Source organism: Anneissia japonica, unplaced genomic scaffold (genome assembly GCF_011630105.1).
Source record: "Anneissia japonica isolate Jap-2015-1 unplaced genomic scaffold, ASM1163010v1 scaffold288180_len126829_cov150, whole genome shotgun sequence".
In the NCBI taxonomy this organism is placed as follows: domain Eukaryota; kingdom Metazoa; phylum Echinodermata; class Crinoidea; order Comatulida; family Comatulidae; genus Anneissia; species Anneissia japonica.
Genome location: NW_022695154.1, coordinates 58,112 through 80,551, shown reverse-complemented (window position 1 = coordinate 80,551; position 22,440 = coordinate 58,112). Strand labels below are relative to the sequence as shown.

At 30.9% G+C, this 22,440-nt stretch overlaps 1 protein-coding gene across 2 annotated transcripts in view; it reads left to right on the top strand.

Annotated features, from left to right (window-relative positions):
* Positions 1–22,440, top strand: part of LOC117101378 (protein KIBRA-like) — a 52,941-nt gene that overhangs the window by 4,131 nt on the left and 26,370 nt on the right. For both annotated transcript variants that reach the window (XM_033241354.1, XM_033241353.1), the window contains exons 2-5: positions 11,036–11,076; positions 12,344–12,412; positions 19,568–19,719; positions 20,032–20,080. In XM_033241354.1, coding sequence (XP_033097245.1) covers positions 11,036–11,076; positions 12,344–12,412; positions 19,568–19,719; positions 20,032–20,080 — 311 coding nt within the window. The remainder of the gene's footprint in view (positions 1–11,035; positions 11,077–12,343; positions 12,413–19,567; positions 19,720–20,031; positions 20,081–22,440) is intronic.

The window sequence follows — 22,440 nt, the reverse complement described above, 5'->3', positions numbered from 1 at the left end:
GAAAACGATACATTTCATTAAAAAAATATTATGAGCTCTTAATTTGAGTCAAAATGTAAAAAATCAAATTTTAAAAAGTTATAAAAGTATTCAAAAAATATATAATAAAAATGTTTCTTTTGTACAGTACAGTAGGTCTATTTTTGTTGTTTATTAAAATCCTATTTATAGTAAATATTTAGATAATGAAAATGATAATTTAAAAAAAAGCAAATTTAATAAGCCAACAAGCTAAAATTGATGTGCTGACTGTCCGTCCATCTGTCACAGTATTCCTCCGTAGTTGTCTATGCAGCATTGACTCGCTAACTTTTTAACATACCTGCTGTAGTACTATGTACTATGTACTGTAGTAGTAGTATTATATTACCATGTGAAACAAGTAAAATCAATTACTCTTGGTTAATTTTATCGCATGTTTTATTGTGTCTGAGATGTCTATTATACTGTACATGTTTTCATCTGTCTCAGCACATTTAAATGAATGACAGCGGGAAGAATGGAGTGAATTATGTCCAATGTTGAAGTATGTTGATTGGTTGAAAATCAGTAACCTGTGGAATGCATCCTATAACTGTGGTTACACTGTTAGTGTATGTACATACTAGATCCAATGTGACTGTTTATCTTGTTTCAATTACTGAAATTGGTATACTTTCTAGTGTGAAAAATGTTAGGCCTATTTACTTAGTGTTCTATAGTAATTAGTGGAATAGATTAATACTGCAAATCCCTATACTAATAAATTATTCTGTAAAGTTTATTAACTGGAATGTATTATAAATCATTAATAATAAAAAATATATTTTAATTAAATAATAAAAGTTTAAACTATAAGTTTTCTATTTTGCTTACCAGGTTATTCTCTGAACATTCTTTTATTTAGTACAGTAGGCATACACAATATGCTTTTAGTTCAAGAGGAATACAGTATTTGAAATGTAAAAAAAAAAAGAAGAAAATAAAAATATGTTACTAATTTATTTAATTTTTATCTAGGTATTTGTAACTTTTTTTTTTAACTTGTGTTGTACATCTTTACCTTTCGACCTTGGGGTTCGATTTCCCCCCTCCCCAGGTCTCTGTAGACTCTGAGTAATTCCTAAACCATTTAGGACCCAGGCCTGAATTGTAAGCTTTGTAAATTATCTTAGATGACAACTGGTGAACTTGAAGAATTATTTGTACAGTGCTTCACTTTATAAAATGAAAATTAATTTATATGGCCTAAACAATTTATTAACAAGCTTGGCCTATCCATTGAATACAATGCAAAATATAATAAATTAATTGTGACTATTGGTATTAAATTAGTATTTGTAGTGATATTTTTTATTATTATGTATCAGAAAATACTGTATAGTTATTATTTGCACATTAATATTCAGACAGAGAAAATTAAACCCTTTTTTGAAAAAAAGGAACCAGTCAAATTTTGCCTAGGCTCAGTGTTCTTATTTTATTGCCAATTAATATGCTCAAAATGTTTTATTTTGTTCTAATTTTCCACACTTTTCTACTAGACAAAAACTATTATTATTGTAGAGCAGTTTATTTCTGTTGATATACTTGTAACCTCTTTAAACATTAATAATTTACAGTATGTGACTAGCTTGATTAGTTGTTTTTTTTTTATTTTTTGTTTTTTTTTATTATTTTTTTTAGAAATAAACACTTCATTTGACATTCTTAAAGCAATTTTGGCCTCTGTGTTCTTATAAAATATGTTCTTATCTTTTTTAAGTGTAGTTAAGTTAACCTACAGTAAGTTAAGCTACAAGTCTATAAACAGATTCATAGGAAGTTAATAATGATAATATCTATAATGAATAATAGGTTTGAAAAGAAACAATTGACTTTAATATTAATTGTTCTTATGTTGCATGTTTTTGTGGGAATATCGGACAATGGTAATGAATATTTATTGGAATAGAGCAGTATAGGATTTCTCAATCAATGGGTATTTGTTAGTCTAATGGTAATAAATGCTAATCAATAATGAAAATTGTGTTATTATAATGCTATTGTTATTGATGGTTTGACTGCACTGTCATTTCAATACTTTGTTATGATCTGTAAAAAATATAATAATAGTAAATGCATTATACCATTTTGAGTAAGCTGAAAAACTTTTAAAAATTTAATATGAAATGTTCTTTAATTGGAATAGAGCAGTATAGGATTTCTCAATCAATGGTTATTTGTTAGTCTAATGGTAATAAATGCTAATCAAATGGAAATTGTGTTATTATAATGTTATTGTTATTGATGGTTTCACTGCACTGTCATTTCAGTACTTTGTTATGATCTGTAAAAAAAAATGATAATAGTAAATGCACCATTTTGAGTAAGCTGAAAAACTTTAAAAATGTTAATATTGTCTTTAATTGCTCAATTTGTAATCAGTGAATTATTAACTTTCAAAATAAAAAACAAATTCTAGACGTTATCGGATTGTAAACTGTTCGACCATAATTTGTTTTAATGAAGTAATAGTTTTCTACTCTTTTATTAAAGTAAGGTATTTACTTTAGTGAAAGTTCATTCTATTTATTATTATTATTATTATTATTATTATTATTATTATTATTATTATTATTATTCAATCTGTTAATATAATTGGTTGTTTTTTTGTTTTTTTTTTACTTATTTATTTTTTTATTTATTTGTACCTGTATTCTGTCTTTTCTCTAAAGTGATAGAACTTTCAGTGATGCAGCACTGGTTTCACAAATGGATCACATGAACAAAAAATATATAAAAAATGCAATTATCAAACAATGACAATCAATTGAATAGAAATTAAAAATTTAATTTAAAACACAAATATTTAAAAAAGAATGTTTTAATTTGAGTCAAAACAAGAGAACAAAACTTTGCAGTGGAAATAAATAAAAATATAAATATTTGAATGTTGTCAGTTGAAAATCATTGAACATTTTTCTAATTTGGTGTGGAAACTTTTTCAATGTCTTCCTGTAGTTGCATAGTGTTAATAACGTACTTGATTGATCTTCAATCAACACGTCAGATTTTGTTAATTATTTCCCATAGCCAATAAATATTTCCTATCCATTTAAGAATTACTGTATACAGTTTACAGTTTAATCTCGTACGGTTGGATTAACACCTCCTTCTACAGTCAAGCCAAAGGTGTCAAGTAGTCTTTTAAAATTTTCATTGTTATTTTTTATGTACAACAATTATTTTTTTGTTTACATGAAGTTAGGCATACTCTTCTCCGTGATTTATTGTTATTTTTACGAAAATTTCATTACTACAGAGTTGTTCATTATCGATCTATAAACTCACTACCATTATCCATCACTTTTAATTGCTGTTTTTATTATCATTGACAACTTTTTCTAAAACAACAGCTGCTCACTCTGAAAGTAGTAATCTTTGTTTCTAGAGATATTGTCCTAAAGAATTATACCATCAAAGGAGAAACAATTTACAATCTAATTTATAGGCATCATTTCTTCATGTTGAGTATCGCAAAACAATGATAATAAATTACTAGTACTGTATTAGGCAGGCCATTGTTGATCTGTTTCTGGCTTGGTGGTCGGAATGGCTCTGTGGCTTATTTATTATGTTTGTTACTTACTGTACTTTCTTCCAGTTTCAAAATTAAAGTTTCATTATGAAGATCTTTCTCACAAGTAAAAATCATATTCAGTTCTCAATATCAAGCATTGTTAAACAAAGTATTAGCATACTTTAAAAATCCATTTTATTCAAATTATGGGATGAAAAAGAAATATTTAATATATTGAATTGCAAAAGATTTGTCAAATATTTAAAAATTACTTCAAACTACAGTAGATTAAAACATGAGTGCAGGCTTGAAGCAGTTGGCCAATGAATTTATTGAAGATGAATACAATGCAATAAAATATACTAAATAGCAAAAGGTCCCAAATCGTCTAATCGTTTTTGACTTTTGGTTTTTGGTTCTTTGTTTTTTTTTTTTTTTTTTTATAAAAGACTTTTGGTACCAATTCACTGGTTTTAAAACTTCACCTACAATAGAGAAACATTTCCCAGGCTGTTTGTACTACAGGAGATATTCTTATTTTTTTTTAGAAAGTTTTAATTTAGTAACAAAAATAGATGCAGACAGATATTGATTTATGTATATAGTAGTACCCTGGTAGAAATGGAGGTATCAGTCAGTAAATTGAATTAGAATAGCCCCAATGTCTTTGTTTCCCTCTGTTTAGGTTTTCCTCTGTATAGGTTTGTATCGTACAGTAGACCTTACTCTTTAAGTTTTATTCAGACTACAGTATCTTTCTACGTATTTTCTTTAACTGGTGCTGTACCATGTTTGAATGGATGTGTCAATCAATTTAGTGGTAAAGTTTTTCTACTTCTGAACATCAGAATTTAATCACAAACACAAATTTATGTTGACAATTAACATGTTCTCACTGTTGATTGACAACAATAAAGTATTCCTTGAGCTGATTTATCATGCCTGCAGTATCTATTCAATGTTGATGATGTCCTAGTTGTCACCTTGTCACTGTTACTCATGCTTTGTTTGCAGTGACATCTGCTGGACAGTTGACCAATACAAATCAGGTCTTAATCAGCCTATAGGCAGCTGAAGTCCCAAGGTCTATCCATCTGTTCTTATCTGGATACAGTACTACCTAATGTAGCTGACCACTTGTGGCTCTCCTATCCATACACAGCCTATACTTAGCTCACTGTACAATATCTAGCCTAACGCCTGCAATTAAATGGTGCCGGCTTTAAAAGGAGGCGTCAAGCCGCCTAACCTCAGCATATAAAATCACATACGCTAGCGTAGGTCTAGCTTGGCCGTAATAAAACTCTTATAGACCTATATAGTATTTATTAGTACATTTTTTTTGTACTAAACTCAATACAGGGTATGAACTTACTATCAATACTAATTCTAATTTTTTTTTTTTTTTGTTTCTTTTTTGTTTTTTTTTTCAATTTAAATATAAAGTATTGGTCAGAATTTTATATTGCTATAATTTTTTTAATCTAAAGCCAGGCTCCAGAGGGAAAACACTTTGTAATTAACTGAAGACGCAAAAAGGATATTTGACGAAAAACTTGGGAACGGTTATTATCAATGCACCAGCAAACAACACAGGGACCTAAAATTTGGCTTCAGCAAAAAAAAGTCTACCTTCCTCATCACTTTTCCAGCCTAGATAGGGTGATAAACTAATATTTTTTATAGGGCCTAACCACTTTTTTTTCCGTTTCTTGATGTTTCAAGTTGTGGTAATTTTGCTATAGTTGTTAATTTTGAACTCATGTCCTTTACTGGTTAGTCATACAGGATCTCCACTCTGGTACAATGAATGCAAAGTCTGGTGGTATGATGTGAATGAATTCTTACTGTAGCATCCATTCACATTCCATCTCAGGACAGCAACAAAAGATCACATAACAGGCAACCTTCAACTGCTAAAACAGCAAAAATCCTGGCATATCAATTAATTAGGCCTACATTACTACAACAACCCAAGACCATAGCTACTGTAGAATTTATTCCCAGGCTCCTGCTTGTTCTGAGAATTTATTTATGGCTTTTTGAAATATGCTAATTTGCTTTGAACAAGTATTGATTAGTTTCTTTCCCACCGAACTTGCAGGCTCTGAACAGTAACCAAGTAGAAAATAATGGAAAACCCAATACAAGGCTTAATATCAATTAATTCAAGTTGAATACTTGTAAAGTAATTATCTAAAACTTTTTATCGTTTTTTCTTTTTCTCATTGTACAGTTAGCGGTGAACAAATGACAAGCATGAAGAGCCAGCATGTTTTATGTCATGATAGCATTGCCTTCGCAGAATACAAAAGAGTCAATAGGATTGGATTTTTATCGCAGTAGCTTAAAGACAGGGTCATGACAAAATATTGTCCACATTGAATATCTTCTCACTTATAAACTAGGTCTGGGTGTATAAAGAATAGTAGTAGTTTTAGTATTTCCGTATAATAGTTTACAGTCAGACGGTGTTTAAATTTAACAATTAGAATTAAACTTTGAAAAGGAAAGATACTGTCTGTCGCGGTACTGTACAGTTATACAGTAGTTTACTGTATTCTGCACCTTTAATAAGTGTGGTAATTGATTTTATCAGTGTTGTTTCCAGATTTGCTTTAAATTAACGTATGGTACAGTTTAGTAAATGAAAAAGGAAGTTTGTTTTTCAAAGTGTATCCTAATATCTACATGACTAGTTGTGTGATATTTGCTATTAATGTAATTATTTATTCAGTAATTTCAGAAAGCATTCCTGTGGTTTTCCCCAATTTATTTGATTTAAAAAGAAAGCAACAGGAAACACCCTCCACACAAACTAAATGCTATCCACTGATCCAAGTCATTTATTACTCACCAGCAGTAAAATATATTACATTGTTTATTTTATTCCATATTTTTTCACCGTATTTTCATAGTCTACTTCGTGAATACCTGAATAAATCGACTAATTGTATTCTCGCTTTCAGGAGAACACCCCTCGAAAATGTAAAACACAATTCACAATTTCACTTTAATTTTACTTACTGTAGCCTAATTGATTGCTTTACATTGTTGTAATATAGATTTTTTTTTCTCTTATTTGTGGGGTCTTTCCACTTTTATTTGTTCCTTCATTTCTTTCAGACCAACAATTCACTTTCTGTCCTTAAGCTTATCTTACCAATATACAGTAATTGTATATTGTAAATATCTTGTTTCTGTATTTATCATTTATTCTAACTTGTCCATTTTCTGTTTATTTCCTTAACATCCAACAGCAAGTACACTTACTACTTATTATACTATAGATTTAAATATATTTCATGCAATACATAAATATAAAGTTTGGAAAATATTTTATTTATTTTTAAATATTAATTGTACGAATGTAATGTACAGGATCATCTAATGCAGTGCAATACTATACCAAGTTAAATGTTTCTACTTAAAATGTTCAATAGCATCAAATTACAGTACATTACAAATTATATTTAGCCCTGTAGGTAGTCCAGACATACGGTAGTACAGTCAAGTTTAACTGGATCAGGTGTACAATAAGGAGTACAGGGTTACAAGAAGGTGCGCCCAATATGTAAAGAAGGTGGGCTGTCTGTTAACATCTACTACAAAAACCACAGGGTCTTGCAGATATTTTTAGAAGTAGGTTAACTTCCAACAAGATTGTTTTATTTTCAGACCTCAGGGGGAGGCTTGAACAAAGAAGGCTCAGTTCTCTCTTGTTTGTCTAGAGCAAGTGAACCTAGATCCAGTGCTTGATATTTCCGATTGCTTAATTTGCATAAATTGGGAACATTTGGGGACTGAAGTGTGCGACCTTTAAATTTTATTGGTATTTTTATGACTTTTAAAGTGAAGTTATCACAGTCTAATTTTGATCTAATTTGAAAGGTTTCTGATATTTTTATTAGTGTTAATCTCTGGGGAGATAGTAAATTCTACTTATATTTCACCTGAGCCTGTGTGACTATTTCTACAAGAGTACATTCTAGAATAGTTGCCAACTCAATTACATTACAAGGGTTTAGATTTGAATGACATCCAAGTACAATTTCTCATTCCAAACCTTATAGTACTGTAGTATATATATTTCTTGGTTTAGCCCACATTTCTGCGTTTTTCTGTTAAGTGTAATGCAAACAATAGGGAATTTCAATCGGACGACGGTGGGTGAATGTTGAATTCTCATGATTACATGGATTCTAGAACGAAAGTTGACAAAGTCTAACAGAGAACGTATGTAGACGCCTGGTTGGGCTGACGCCCGGTTGGGTTGACGCCCGGTTGGGTTGAGGGTAGCATAGGAAATTTTTGCCATTTTTATGAAGCCCAGAATGCTGAGATTGAAACACAAGCTCCTGATATACTGTAGGCATAAGGCAACTAACCATACTGTACACTTAACAATTCCTTTGATAATTTATTGTGCATAATTATATTTCATTTGTCTTTTAATACCATACTCATTTATTTATTACATAACTGCATTGTATTTAACTTTCCATGGACTTTCATACATTCATTCTCGTATATCATATATTACTATGGCTACACATTTGAACTAAAGTGAACTACCGAAATATCATAAATCAAATTCATTCTTCCCATAAAAAAAAACAAAAAAACTGCAGAGTAAATAATTGTATTCTGTGACAAAATGAAATTATTCGAATATCTCATAAATCATTGTAAAACACTCATGGCTTTGTTGGAAGTGTTTTGTTTTTCAAAACACTTTCAACAAATAGTAGATATGGTACCCATAGTCAAATGTACTTACAGTATGTTCATATACAATACAATCAACAACATTCTACAAAATATGCTTGGTTTATGTTTTTGTTTTTGAGTGTTTCTGATGTTCAAAAATAGGTCACTGTTGGAATACCAGTTAACTAAGGAGTCAACCTTAACTTAAAACTGCAAATTATGTTAGTGGGGAGGAGTCAGCAGTGTAAAATGTATGTACTCATGAAAATGACTATTCTTTTTATTGTCTACTCTTGGAGATGGAGGGAGCCACAGAAAAGAGTATTTTCCATTTATAATCTCTTGGAAAATTGGTTTAAAGTAAAGGATGACTCCTTATTTGGAAATTGAAAACATTTTTCAGAAAAGCTTTTTTCTAATGCTACAAAAGATACTGTCCCAAATATTGAGGCATACTGCATGCAATTAGGGAGTAATTTCACTACAGTAACATTCTCAATTTCAAAAAACTTTAAAATAGCTACTATTGCATTTATAAATTATACAGCAGCCACATGAATAATTTAATTGAATTTATATTTAATATTCATTATTTTCATTTATTGTGTAGATGAAACCATTTGATGATAGAATCTTGTTCCTCCTCCGTCTGAAGCCCTCCCCCTTTTTTTTTTGTACTCTTGATGTTTAATTGGAGGAAATAAGTATATTATTATTATTATTATTATTGTATTTCTTCTTAGTATACTGTGCCATTACACTGATCGTCCTGTATGTTAATGCTAATGGTAGTACGCCTTCCACATTAATATTATCGTCTCAAGGCACTAAAATTATTCAGACCACGAATTGCGCCAAAAAACAAACAAAATATAAATTTAAAAAAAAAAACAAACAAGTCGTTCTTGCATTCGAAATTAGACGGCGGCCAAACATGGCATTACTATTAATGAATTGATTCGGACCGCGAGTACGAGCAGGAAGGAAAAAACATACTATTTACTTAGTGTATTTAAACTGTCGAACTATACATCAACAGCTAGGGGTCGCTAATTGTGTCTGTAAAGCTAGTTTCAATGAAGAGATTTGTTTGTGGAATGCCAACTGTTGTTAGAAAAATCAGAGGCCATTGTTGTAGTAAGCTTGCCTACTCATCCTTCACTAATATACTTGATAGGAATTTTTTTATCACAATTTTTCCGCCCTTTTATACTTCACAGTTATGTTGCTTAATATTCTATTTAAATTTTTTGAGTTGTGGGTGTTATTTTATAGGTTTAGTAAGTGTGTTCATATTGAAAAGTTTTGATTAACATTGTGAAATATATATTTGTTTTGAATTTTTTATTGTAAGAAATTTGAATAACTATTAATCCTTTTGTGCCATTTGATATTGAATGTGTGTTTATCTTTCATATTACATATTGATGTATACAGCAGGCCTACGGTTTCCAGTTATTTAGAAAAGTAAACAGGAATAATTTACTCGGATGATTAATAGGAGTATGTAGTATGTCAATAGTTTCTTGCGTCAGTAGATTTTGGTCAATAAACAATCAAGAAAGAAACAAATGTTGCGCTGCTGCGCAGTACACGCATACTGTAAAATGAAAGGTCACCATTTTAAAGACTAAAAAAAATGATACATGCTATTTCATTGCCAAACATAATAATAATGAAAACATACTACCATTGCAAAATCGTATTTTCAACTAAGTGATGGAATAAAATTAATTTTACTGACCCTTTATCATCAACTGTATGTTCTCAACTTGATAGAAAATGCGTATAGTGGAAGTTAATATTAGTTCTCAATAAGATTTATTTCATGGTCACATTTTATAGGTGGAAATAATTTAGCCAATTACTTCCTTTAGTAGAGATTAGATTCTACGGATTATATGTTCAATTTTAATTCAATTTTAAATTTGTAAATTGTAGGCGGCCCTACTGTATAGTGTATACAGATTCATATTTTGACTGTGTATAATGGACCTTTCTGTTAAGGGGCTTTCTCTTCCCCTCCCCCTCCTTTGATTATTCAAGCTGTCCCATGAGACAACAGTGTAAAAACATATGCGAACATGTGTTAATCCTGGTCCTCTTCTGATTGGTCGGTTAATAAGTTTGATTGACATTCCAGATAGGTTTATTGTTATTGTACTGAGCAAGTCAAATGGCCAAGCGGTTAAGGCAGGAGCACCGTAATCATAGCCAACAATATCGGCATGGGTTCGCGGCCGGCTCGCTCCTATAGTTCTGGTGGTGGAACAAGTCTTCTTGGTTAAGGACTATAAACCGTAGACCCAGTGTACACAAATGCTCATGTGCACTTTAAAGAACCCAGTATATCTTTAGATACGAGTAGGGGGGTTACCCCGGTGTACTGCTTCATTCGGCCCCTGTTGTAGACAGATGAAAGTGCGCCGGTTTGCTGGCTGTAGAAGACATGAAGTGACCCTCAGGGGAGGGGAAAGTTATTGAAAATGCAACATCTAGTCCGCTGCGCCTTTGATAAATCTTTGAATTGGCGCATTATAAATACTGTATTTGTTATTATTATTTGTTATCAAACCTTAGCTTTTCTCAATGGTTATTACATTGAAAATTAAACAATAAAATTGTACACAACACTGTAATTGGTTCCAAGACACAAATAAATCGTAGGTTTGAAGATAGTACAGTGTATTAAATATATCAAGAGCAATATTTTAGCGCAGGTGGAGTAACATATAACAGGATGCTGATACCACATCATTCATGTATTTTCTTTTTATTTTGCAGGGACACTAAGCCATACTCATTTGCCGACTGCAGTAAAAATGGTAAATACTTTTAATTTATATGTAATATCCAATGAAGAGTTAACAAACGGTATATACAGTAAACTGTATGTTATGTCACTGTTTATTTCTTGGAAGGCTTACATGGCGAATATGAATAACAGAATAATTGAACTTCCAGTACACCATGTGTAATTAATAATATGGTTTTGAGGTGTAAAACCACTGGTTGATAGTGAGACAATCAACCAGTGGTTTTACCTCAAAAACCATATATACACATGGTGTGCTCAAAGTTTTAAATATTTTGTCATATTTCTATAGTTTTTATAACTCGCATTACAAGAAATGTTTTTTTTTTTTTTTTTTTCTGGGTCAATGACGAAAGGATGCATTTTCCATCAATTTCAGTTACGTCAGCTTCGGTTAAATGCACTTTTGCTACCACAAACATTTAAATGATTCATCCAATATCCACTCAAATCATGTGACTGAAGATTTAATTAATCGTGGTTGTATGTTAACGAACCGCCCTTTGTATACAATTGATACACAAATATATTATGCAAATAAGAAGAGACAGCAGCTATCCTTTACGCAATCAGTATAATTTGAATTCAAATATCGTTGAAGGTATTGCTCAGTGTTCTTGTTTAAACTCTTCATAGCATCTTTTAAGGCTAAATAAAATGAATCCCTGCCTTCATCAAATTTTGGGGACTTACGGATTTTTTTTTACAACTTGCTTTTTTTAAACAGAAAAAAAAAATAATTATCAAGGAAAAATAACTTTGTTGTTTGAAGATAGAAGTACACTTATTATTGACTGGATTGATAGACTACCGAGTCTGTAGCATACAATGTTGATTTCTCATTTATACCGCATGCTTATTTTCATGTTGAAAACAGTGTATTATCGACTGGTCTTTTGCTTGTCGACAAAACAGCAAATACTAACACCCCCCCCCCCCCAACAAGAAGTAAATTTCAAAATCCTGGATGTGGAACTAAAAGTAAATTTTACTTGGCTTAAAAGAGGCTTCCCTCCAATTAAAGACCACTTAATTGGAACCAGGGCTTTGCATACATGGTGTTTAGCAGCTTTGGTCTCTAATTAGAATAGTAAAAGATAAAAGCTTAGACTTTTTAATTTGGGACCACAGAAAAGCCGTCTTTAATTGGAGGGGTCTTCTGTTTCAGGAAGACCCTGAAAGGTGACAGTGTATATGTCTGTACACTGTAGACCTAAACTATTCCTAATATTGGGAAAAATGTCTAATGATCATGGCATTTTTTGGTTTTTTTTCAGAACTTCCATTAGGGTGGGAACAGGTATATGATGAACAACTTGGAATATACTACATCAACCACATTCATAGTAAGTTAATGATGTTTAATAAATTACAAAGAATTTATTGATAAACCCTTTAAACTAAACATTAAAGTATAGTCTGTTGCAATCTGGCTATAGGGGAAAAAATGCAGACAATTGCTGCAGAAACTGAAAAATAAGCAGATGCTGATAGTGATAGTATTGTACTTATAGAGGTTTATGTTTTTTTAAAGTTGGTTGCTCCAGGTTTTGTCTGGGGTCAGGTTCGCATGATGGTCCTGTGAAATATGTTTCTGCTAGATTGCTAGCTCACAAAAGTCTGGAAAAAATGGGATTCACTAAACTTAACCTATTATGACACCATTTGTCGTCGCCACTTTCAGGCCTGGAAAAAAATATTTGGGCTCTCAATATGAAAGTTGTCATTAATAAAATAGCTCCAACACCAAATATTATCTGTACACTACATAGGCTACCGGTATATAGGCTAACAGTTTGGTTTTTTTTTAATTTTCCCCCCCCCCAAAATTACTCTGGGACATTTCATTTTGCCTCCGGCCGCTAATCGTGTGGTCACACACTTTTTTAAGCCCTGCCCACTTTTTTTTTCTTATCAGCATATAGTCACAATTGTAAAATGCACCTAATAAATTAATTGATTCAAACAACTTTCAATTTCTAGTATTTAATTTTGAAAGATTCATTCAAAATTGAAAACTCCAACCGCCATCATATTTGTGATAGCAGAATTCTGTATTATCAAAACAGTTTGTAATGCTTAAAATATTTTGATTGTTTGTGCTAACTTCCTTTTTGGGAGTTTGTTTTGTTACTGTTGGTTAGATGGCTAATGAATAAAGGATTTTATATATGTCAACTTTTTATTGCTAAATAACTTGGAGTTCTTCATCTGTGTAATGATTGTGATTTTTCTGCATGATGTATTTTGTGATTAGAACAGTAGGTTTAACTGTGCTGTATTGATGAATGGTGGTTTGTTAGTGGCATTTCTTTACAAACTATATTGAGGTTTACTTTCAAATCTGTATGCAAATTTCTTAAATTTAAAGTATTACTACTACTATTACTACTATTATTATTATTAGTACTATTGGCGGTTAAAAAGATCCTGTCTTCCAAATACAAACATGAAGTTGAAATAGAAAGTATATTTTTTTTTTTTTTTTAGTGTAAATTTAAATTTTTTTATGCTGTACTACAATTTGTAATAAATATAAAATATTCTTCGGATATTCATGTATAGCATTTTAAAGCATTTTTCCTCCAAAGCCTGTCTTGAAAGTAGAATTTATAAGTTTAGTATTATATTGTACTGTAGATTGAACTATATAAATGGATACGTGCAATATTGGATAAAATATTGACTATATAGCTAGAAACCAGGATACTGTATGCCTGGATAAGTACACAGTATAGCTGTGTTATGGATACTAATAAACCTTAGGAATAATGTACACCTGGACACTGCATGGATAACTGTACACCTAGATACTGTACACACGCATACTGTGTACCTGAATACTCTACTATACTGGGATACCATACACCTGGATAACATACAGTACACATTTATACTGTACACTTAGATTTGTACTTGAAAATTCTTCTGTATACGTGGATACTGTATACCGGGATACTGTACTGTAACACATTTATACCTTACACATGGATACTGTGTACTTGGATTCAGTACTCTATACCTGGATATTTTACACTTGGATACTGTTACATTGTACACATATCGTAGATAATGTGCACATTATACACGCAAGATACTGTACTGTATACAACAGTATCTGGATACTCTACTGTACATTTAGATGATATTCATCTACCTGTAGATACCGTACAACACACAATTGTACTACATACCTGGATACTATACACCTGGATACTGTGTACTTGGATACAGTACTGTATACCTGGATACTGTACTTGATGGATACTGTGCACCTGGATATTAACTAAGTGTGGTAATAGTGTCGAAATTTCTCTATAGCACACAAAAATTCTCTATATTATGCTCTTTTATGTACAGTAGGCCCTATTGGGCCTTCGTTCCTTTACACATCGTATACCGTAGAGTCCTTAGCTACATTAAATCAAAAGCTACAGGATTGATTGATTGATTGATTGATTAATTAATCTATTGATTGATGAATTGATTATGGAATTATTTTATTTCCCCCATGATGCAATGCAGTACTGATGTTAACCCATGGATACCTACAGTAACTGTAACTTATAAATTTTATGCTTATCTAACATACATAGTGTTAACTGCTTGTTGATACTGATAGTGAGTGGAATGATTTAAGGAGTGGTGGTTTGGAATTTTATTGATGTGAGAGTGCATGAATGTACACAGGTGAGATTACAGTAGTTTTCAAGATTTCTCAACAAAGGTCACAGGTTATGATGATATATTGAACTCTGTGCATACATACGTGGCTCATGCTTTTTCTCATAATGCACTAAGCAATTTTTGAATAGCGAATTCATAATGTTCTTTTTTAATTTTTACTGAGCTGTTCTGATACTACAGTATATTAAGTATTTTTGTTACTGCAATTAATTGTTTGTTTCAGTTTAAATTTACAATTGACTAGCAATCTTGGTAAAAAACAAATCTGTTGATCATGTGTTACCACTAGTTTTAAATACTGTGTTAAAATATTTGTTAATATTTTTTTTAAGTGTCAAAAATATAATTTTTGGGGGATTTTTTTAAAAGTTACAGTACAATATATACTAACAGTAGTTTAGTGTAATTAGATGTTTTAATTATATTTCTGTAAAATTAAAATAATAAATAATATGTTTACTCAAATCAAGGCAGTCCCTATTGTACTAATTACTATACATTAATATTAATATACCGATTCCAATACTAATATTATTTAATAGTTTAATTTCTTTTGATAAATTATGTTTTGTATATTGTTTTGCTAAATGAAAATACAGTGAACTAAGTAATTTCTCCATTTTTTTTATTTGTAATACTTTTAACAGAGTTTTCAACATCATCCCAATCACTTGTCATTATAATTTATTAATACTGTAGATATAAAGTATTGTTATCAAATATTCCATTCCCCTTTGTAATTGAACAAGCAAATATGCGGAATATTTTGTTGATTGATATATGGTTACAACCAACAATAGATGATTAATGGTCCATAGCCAATAGACTATGCCTCTTCACACACCTGTCTGTCCTTAATGCCTGCAAATTGTGATCCATGGTAAAATGGATTTGACAAGATGAAATATCTGAAATGAGTAAAAAACAATTAAAACTGAGTGCCTTACTATAAATACAATCTCTCCTTATATACTGTGTTATCACCGTGATCCCCATATGGGATTTGCTAATTTTAACCTTTTAAGAGTGAGCCAATAATTCATTAAATAAACTTATAATACAGTATATAATATTCTCTAAGGCCAGATAAAAAAAAAATCTATGTATCACCCAGACTAAATATAGATAAGGACCCTTTTGGTTTTTTGTTTTTTTTTTAATTTACACATTCATTAAACTTGCTATACCATTTGACTTTAAGTGGTTTTACCAGGGTTTGCCCGATGGGAGGGCTCTGTCCAACAGAGGCTGTGACAATTTTTTGTTGAGGCCTATGGAATATTTCAATGAAATGCTTCTTAGTGTCCAGCCAAAGGCTATCAGGTGCCTAGGAAATCCATTCAGTGTTGGCAATTTAAAGCTTTAATGTTGAAGAGTGTATTATTCCCTCTGAACATTAAAAAAAATGGAAAGAAATTTTTTTTTTCATGACTAGCAAATCATTGCTCCTGAGGGAGGGGGGTGACAACTAAAGATGTTTTTAGGAGATTTAGTTTCTACAAGATTTTCAGTGTGTTTTGCTCTTGAACAAAAAAAAAAATTGCTGTAAAAAAATAAATGGAATTGAATAACAAATTCCGAATTCCAAAGCCTTTGAACTTGGCATTTGAGGTAATTAAACCCCCAGAGACAAGGGGACTTTGTGAATAACACATCGAGAGTTAACATTAAATGTGGATATATGTGTCCAATGGTAAATCTATCCTGTGCTAAGCCTTCTGGATTCCAGAAGAAATCATGGTAACTATAAATCAAGCTGTTTTGTTATTAAAATGTATCAGTAATGCCAAGTTTCATGGATTAGGGCCAATAGTTGTATTGATAAGACCAACGTTCGCTATAAATAATAATTCAAAACTTTAACTTTAAATGTCGCTGTCGAAAAGATATTGATGTGCTAAGCTTTCAAGATCCTTATAGAAATTGTAAATTATCGATTTAAAAAATATATGGCCATGTTTTATAGATTACGGGTATTGATAACAACCACTGTTGCTAGACTGTAAAGTACAGTAAATTCAAACTTTAAGCTCAAATGTCACTGGAAAGCTGTCATGTGCTAAGCTTTCTAGATCCTTGTAAAAAAACGTAAACTGTAATTTATCGACTTAAGAAATATATAAAGCCACGATACACTTACGTTAAGAACCAGTAAAAAAAATTTTTTCAGGCTCAGTGTTATTTTTTTAGCTGCTTCTATCTCCTTAAGAAGTTTGTTTAGAATTTTGTTCTTATTTTTACACACATTTTAAACATACAAAATTATTACTGTACAGCAGTGTGTAGTTGTATTGATAACATTAACACCCACAATTGCTATAAATAGTAATTCAAAATGTCACTGGAAAGTCATCATATGCTAAGCTTTCTAGATCCTTGTAACCTATAATTTACAGATTTAAAAAATACATAAAGCCATGTTTTATAGATTATGATGATTTATTGATAATTCCTACTGCTGCTGTGGGATAAATAGTAAGTCCACCCCCAGCTTTTTATTCAAATTTGCATTTTAAATGTTATGACGACATTGTGTAACTGCACAGTATAAAGCCTTCTGGATTCTGGAATTTAAAAAAAAATATATATATATATAAATCAACCAATTTTTAATGATTGACGATAATAACTTCCCCACTTCTGCTCAGTAAAAATGAATACTTTTAGGTTTTTACAGTATGTAATATAAATAAATAGGATAAATAATACTCTCGGTTTGTTGATACAAATTTGCATTTTAAATGTTGTGAGGAAATTGTGTATAGTTTTACTATAATAAAGCCTTCTGGATTCTGAAATAAAAAAAATATAAGTCAACCAATTTTTAATGATTGATGATATATATACTGTAGTACTGTCATTCCCACTTCAGCTCAGTAAATAATACTTGCAGGTTGTTATGTAATATAAATAAATAGGATAAATTTATACTCTCGGTTTGTTATAGAAATTTTCATTTTGAAATGACATTGTGTACTACTGTAAAGCCATCTGGATTCAGGAATTTAAAAAAAAAAAATGTAATCGACCAATTTTTAATGATTAATGATACTGTATGCTGTAGTAACGCCCACTTCTGCTCAGTAAATAATACTTGCAGGTTTTTATGTAATATCCTGTAATTAAATGGGATAAATAATAGTCTCTTTTTGTTAATTAATACAAGTTAGCATTTTTAAATGTTGTGAGAACATTGTATTCTAATGTAGAGCCTTTTGGATTCTAGAATTTAAAAAAAAATGTTAATCAACCAATTTTGAACGATTGATGATATACTAGTAAAGTCTTGCTCCCACTTCTGCTCGGTAAATAATACTGTATTTGTAGGTTTTTATATATAAATAAATTGGATAAATAATATACCCTTGGTTTTTTAATATAAGTTTGCGTTTTTAAATGTTGTGAGAACATTGTATAATGCTAACCTGCTGGATTTTTGAATAAAAGAAAAATATAAATCAACCAATTTTTTTTTATTAATGATTAACTAACTCCACTTCTACTGCATTAAATAATACTTTCAGGTTTTTGCATATAAATATTTGCATATTAAATGTCACTGGAAGCAATCAAATGAAGAGAAATTTATGCAACATTTTTAATGTACTGTTATCTACATATAATTTGGCCTACTCTAAAAGTAGTATAGGCTGTGACTTTCTGTTTCTTAGGTGGGGAATAAAGTGATATAAAATAGATTTTCTATTTACACTTCTTTCATTCAAGCAAAGCCATTGAATGAGAGAATTGCGTAGCGCATGTAGAGTTTAATTTCTGTTTTGTTCATGCCCGAGAAATGTACTAAATTGTTTAAAATATTTTTTGTTTAAACCAACTCGGAAATTTTCGGGGAAAAAAGGAATATCAGGAATTTTTTAGTTGGATTTATTTATAAAATGAGTTGTTTGGAATGTAGCCCTGGTAATGATACGACACAGGGGAAAACAAGCGCTGTATGATTTATGGTGTGAAAGTTATTAAAATGAACTACAGTATGTTTTATGTCAATTTGGTTATTGACTACAAACAAAAGTCATATATATCACCTGCTCAGTATTATGTGATTTTATGGGCACTAAAAATTCATCTCCAATAAAATTAAATTATTTGTTGAAACATGTAGATTATGCTGGGAATATTTATTCCCCTTTGTTGCTCGCATAATATCCTAAAAACCTTATGAATCTGTGACATAGAGTTTGCTATACTGTGACTGTTAACAAATACATTAAATGTCATTTCTTGGGTTCCGAATGAAATGGCAATTTTGTTGTCTTAAGTGTACTATCGCTAAGATGGGAAAATTTACTTTATTACAATGCTACACATCACATCTAAGGTGAGATGTTTTATTCCTGCCAAAAATGTTAATTTTGAATAAAAATATAATTTTATATTTGGCCAATTGGCCCACTCTCCACCATTAAAAATGGAAATTTCAAAAAAAAAAAATGTATTTATTTTTATTGAAATCTCCAAAGTAAGATGTATATTTCCACCCATTTATATAAATTTAAAGCATTTAACCATCCCATCACTAACCTACACTACTTAATTCGCCAACAAGTTTTTATTTTTCATTTGATTTCCAAATAAGAAAACAAAAATAATTTTTTTTTTTCACCTTTTGAGAATCTTTAAAAAAATAAGTTAGCGAAACAAGGTAGAAAAAAGATTTGCCTAATCTGAAATAAAGCTAACCTATAAGAAAATAGTAAGTTGATAAATATATGATCTCTGTTAAATTATTCGTTTTTTAAATTTTAAGTTTTAATTCTTAATTTAATTTGTTTTTTCCCTTTTTTTTTTTTTAGAATTAAATCAGATTGAGGACCCACGACTGCAGTGGCGGCATCAACAAGATGAAATGCTTAAAGATTATTTGCAATCGGCGGAAAGAGATTTAGAAACTAAACAGGAAATAGTGAACATAAAGCAACAACGATTACAATTGGCTGAAGCCGAGGTAATGTGAAATCTTTGTTTTAATTGGATATTGTAACTCGCTGCGTCACACGACAGCCCAATGACATATCCTACTCAGCTCCAGTGCGAAGGTCTGACACCGTCTGTTGATTTCGGTGGTAGTCTGAGCTGATCCTCATTAAAACCAATACATTGCATGTGCGTCGTGGCGTATCGTTTATCACTGAATAAATTTATCTTACTTCTGGGGTCTTGTTGAACTCGTAAGAAAATTAGTTGTATAATTTTTTTTATATACCAATTTTATTTTCATTTTTAATTTTACAATGGTCTCTTTTTCATTAATTTTTAGTATGATCATTTGAATTATCATCTAAGTGGATCACAGTCTAAAACAAGTTGTAAGTATTTACAGGCTTTTGTAAATGTTTCTGAATTGTTTATTTTTAACACCTGACAATGAGGTAAACAAGCATTACAAATGTTGTTTATATCACTCCAGATTCTGAAAAGTACATTAAACTCTGAACAAACCTTTTCCTGACCATTCAGGCAAATTCATGATTTGGAATATTCCATTATGAATGCAAGGTTGTTATGATTCTGACCCTAACAAATAGGATTTAGTAAATTCATGAAGAATACTGTACCATGTTATTTCTATTGAAATCAATCTAACCTCAATCGTCCTTAAGAAACATTATGGTACTTTAACTATGCTTTTTAATAGACCATTAAGGGTCAAGTACTTAAAGGTCAACTATACAGATTGTCTTACCGTATCCTAAAAATATGTTGGTATCTGAAATTCTATATTTAGATATAAAAAATAAATTAATAATAAATATAAACAATTTTATTTTATAATGTGTTTTTGTGTAGGGCCATGCCACCGCGACAACAAGTCATAGAATTTAAAGATCGACTTCTATAATTTATATTTTATCATCATTATTATTTATCAGTGTTTGTCTAGACTAATAAAAAGTAAGACTTTACTAAAATATCCTCTTGAATTTAACTTATAACTTGCTTGGCCGCAGACAAAGAGAAGCCCACAGCTTTTACACTCAGTTGTATGGCCTTGGTAAATCCTAGTTTTTTCATGGGAAGAAGCAAACATTGCCAAAAGCCCTCCAATTTTTTATTTTCTGCACAAACAAAAGCCTTATCCGTTTCAGAATGCGAGGAATTTCTATTATCAGGGCCTGTACAAACGCCTTATCTGTATACTGGTCATTACTGAATCAAGCAGGTGTTACCTGTATTATTAAACTGTTGTTAGTGGTTTTTGTTGCTTTCTCTGTTCTGAAAATCATCCAGTAGTTATTAGTTGATATTTTGTAATGAAAGCAAAGAAAACAATTCAACAAGACGTAAAGATTATGGAGACCAAAATTTCGAAAAGGAATTTACTTGAATAATGTGAATCAATATTAAAGAATGCATTTTTTTTTTTTCGTCGCATGGGTGAATGCCTTTGTTGAGCTTAGTTTGAATTAGTTGCTGGTAGCAACCTGTTCTTACCTGATTTAGAAAGAAGTTATCGATTGCCTCTATGTATAGGCAAAAGAAAACAAGTTTTTATTGGAATTCTGAAAGATACAAGACTATATATTCAGCCTCCAGAATAAAATGTATTTTATTCATTTTTATGTTTGATGCTGTACCGTACCGTATGGTAGTTATTTAATATGATTGGAATAGGTTTTATACAAAGTAAAGCAATTTCTTCCACATTCTCACCTAGGAATCAAAGTAAGTAAACATTTTCAGGAGGTATTTTCTTTAGTGTAAGAACTTGAATTATAAAACTCGCTACTTAAAATCATTACTTTTTATATTACTTGTTAAGCCAAATAAAAAATTTATTTATTTATTTTTTATTCTATTAGTTCTCTTTATTTTAAGAAATGTACGAAAATCTGGCTAACTCACATCAGTAAAATTTCTCTCGCGATTATTCGTGGTTGGGGATACATATGGTATGAATTATGTCTACTTCTTCTTCTATTTGCTTTCAATGTGTCTACTTGGTAAAAGTTAGAAAGTATTAGGCTATGTTCACACACACGGCGTAAGACTGGTGTAGCTTACGCTAGGCGTAAGCTAATTCACGGATTAAAATTCTAAAGTGTTCACACAAACTGCGTTCGCTATATTAACTCTGGCGTTAAACTAGTAGCAATATAGGCCTATGGGGGAATAGTTTTAAGTTTTAAATAATGTACGGGTTCTTAACTGCAGTAAAATTAACAGTGCATCAGTAAAACTTTTAAATCTGTGAATTGTTCGAAGTGAACTTATATGATTATTGTATTTTAAATGAATAATTTTGCTTTGATTTTTCAGCTAGCATTGTTGGTGTTGCAGGTTTTAATAGACAGTCGAAATATGTTAAAATATCTTACAAAACACAATCAACAAATCATATACATTATAACTAAGCAACATGCAATAGCAAAAGAACCCCTTTACTATTTCATTCATAGAGAGCACAGGAAGGAGACCAAAGTAGCTAATATATTGCAATCATGATTGGTCAATCTCTTGAAATGAGGTGAAATCATTCAAGTATCACTGGCGTTAGCTCAGTGGCGTTAGCTAATCTGGGGTCTGCAGGTAGCGTTAATAACACCAAGGACGTGGCGTAGTGAGTGGCTTTAACAACGCCACTGCCTAGTTCACACACAAAGGCGTACGCTACGCCATGCTTAAGCCAGCCTTACGCCGTGTGTGTGAACATAGCCATAATGTTTCC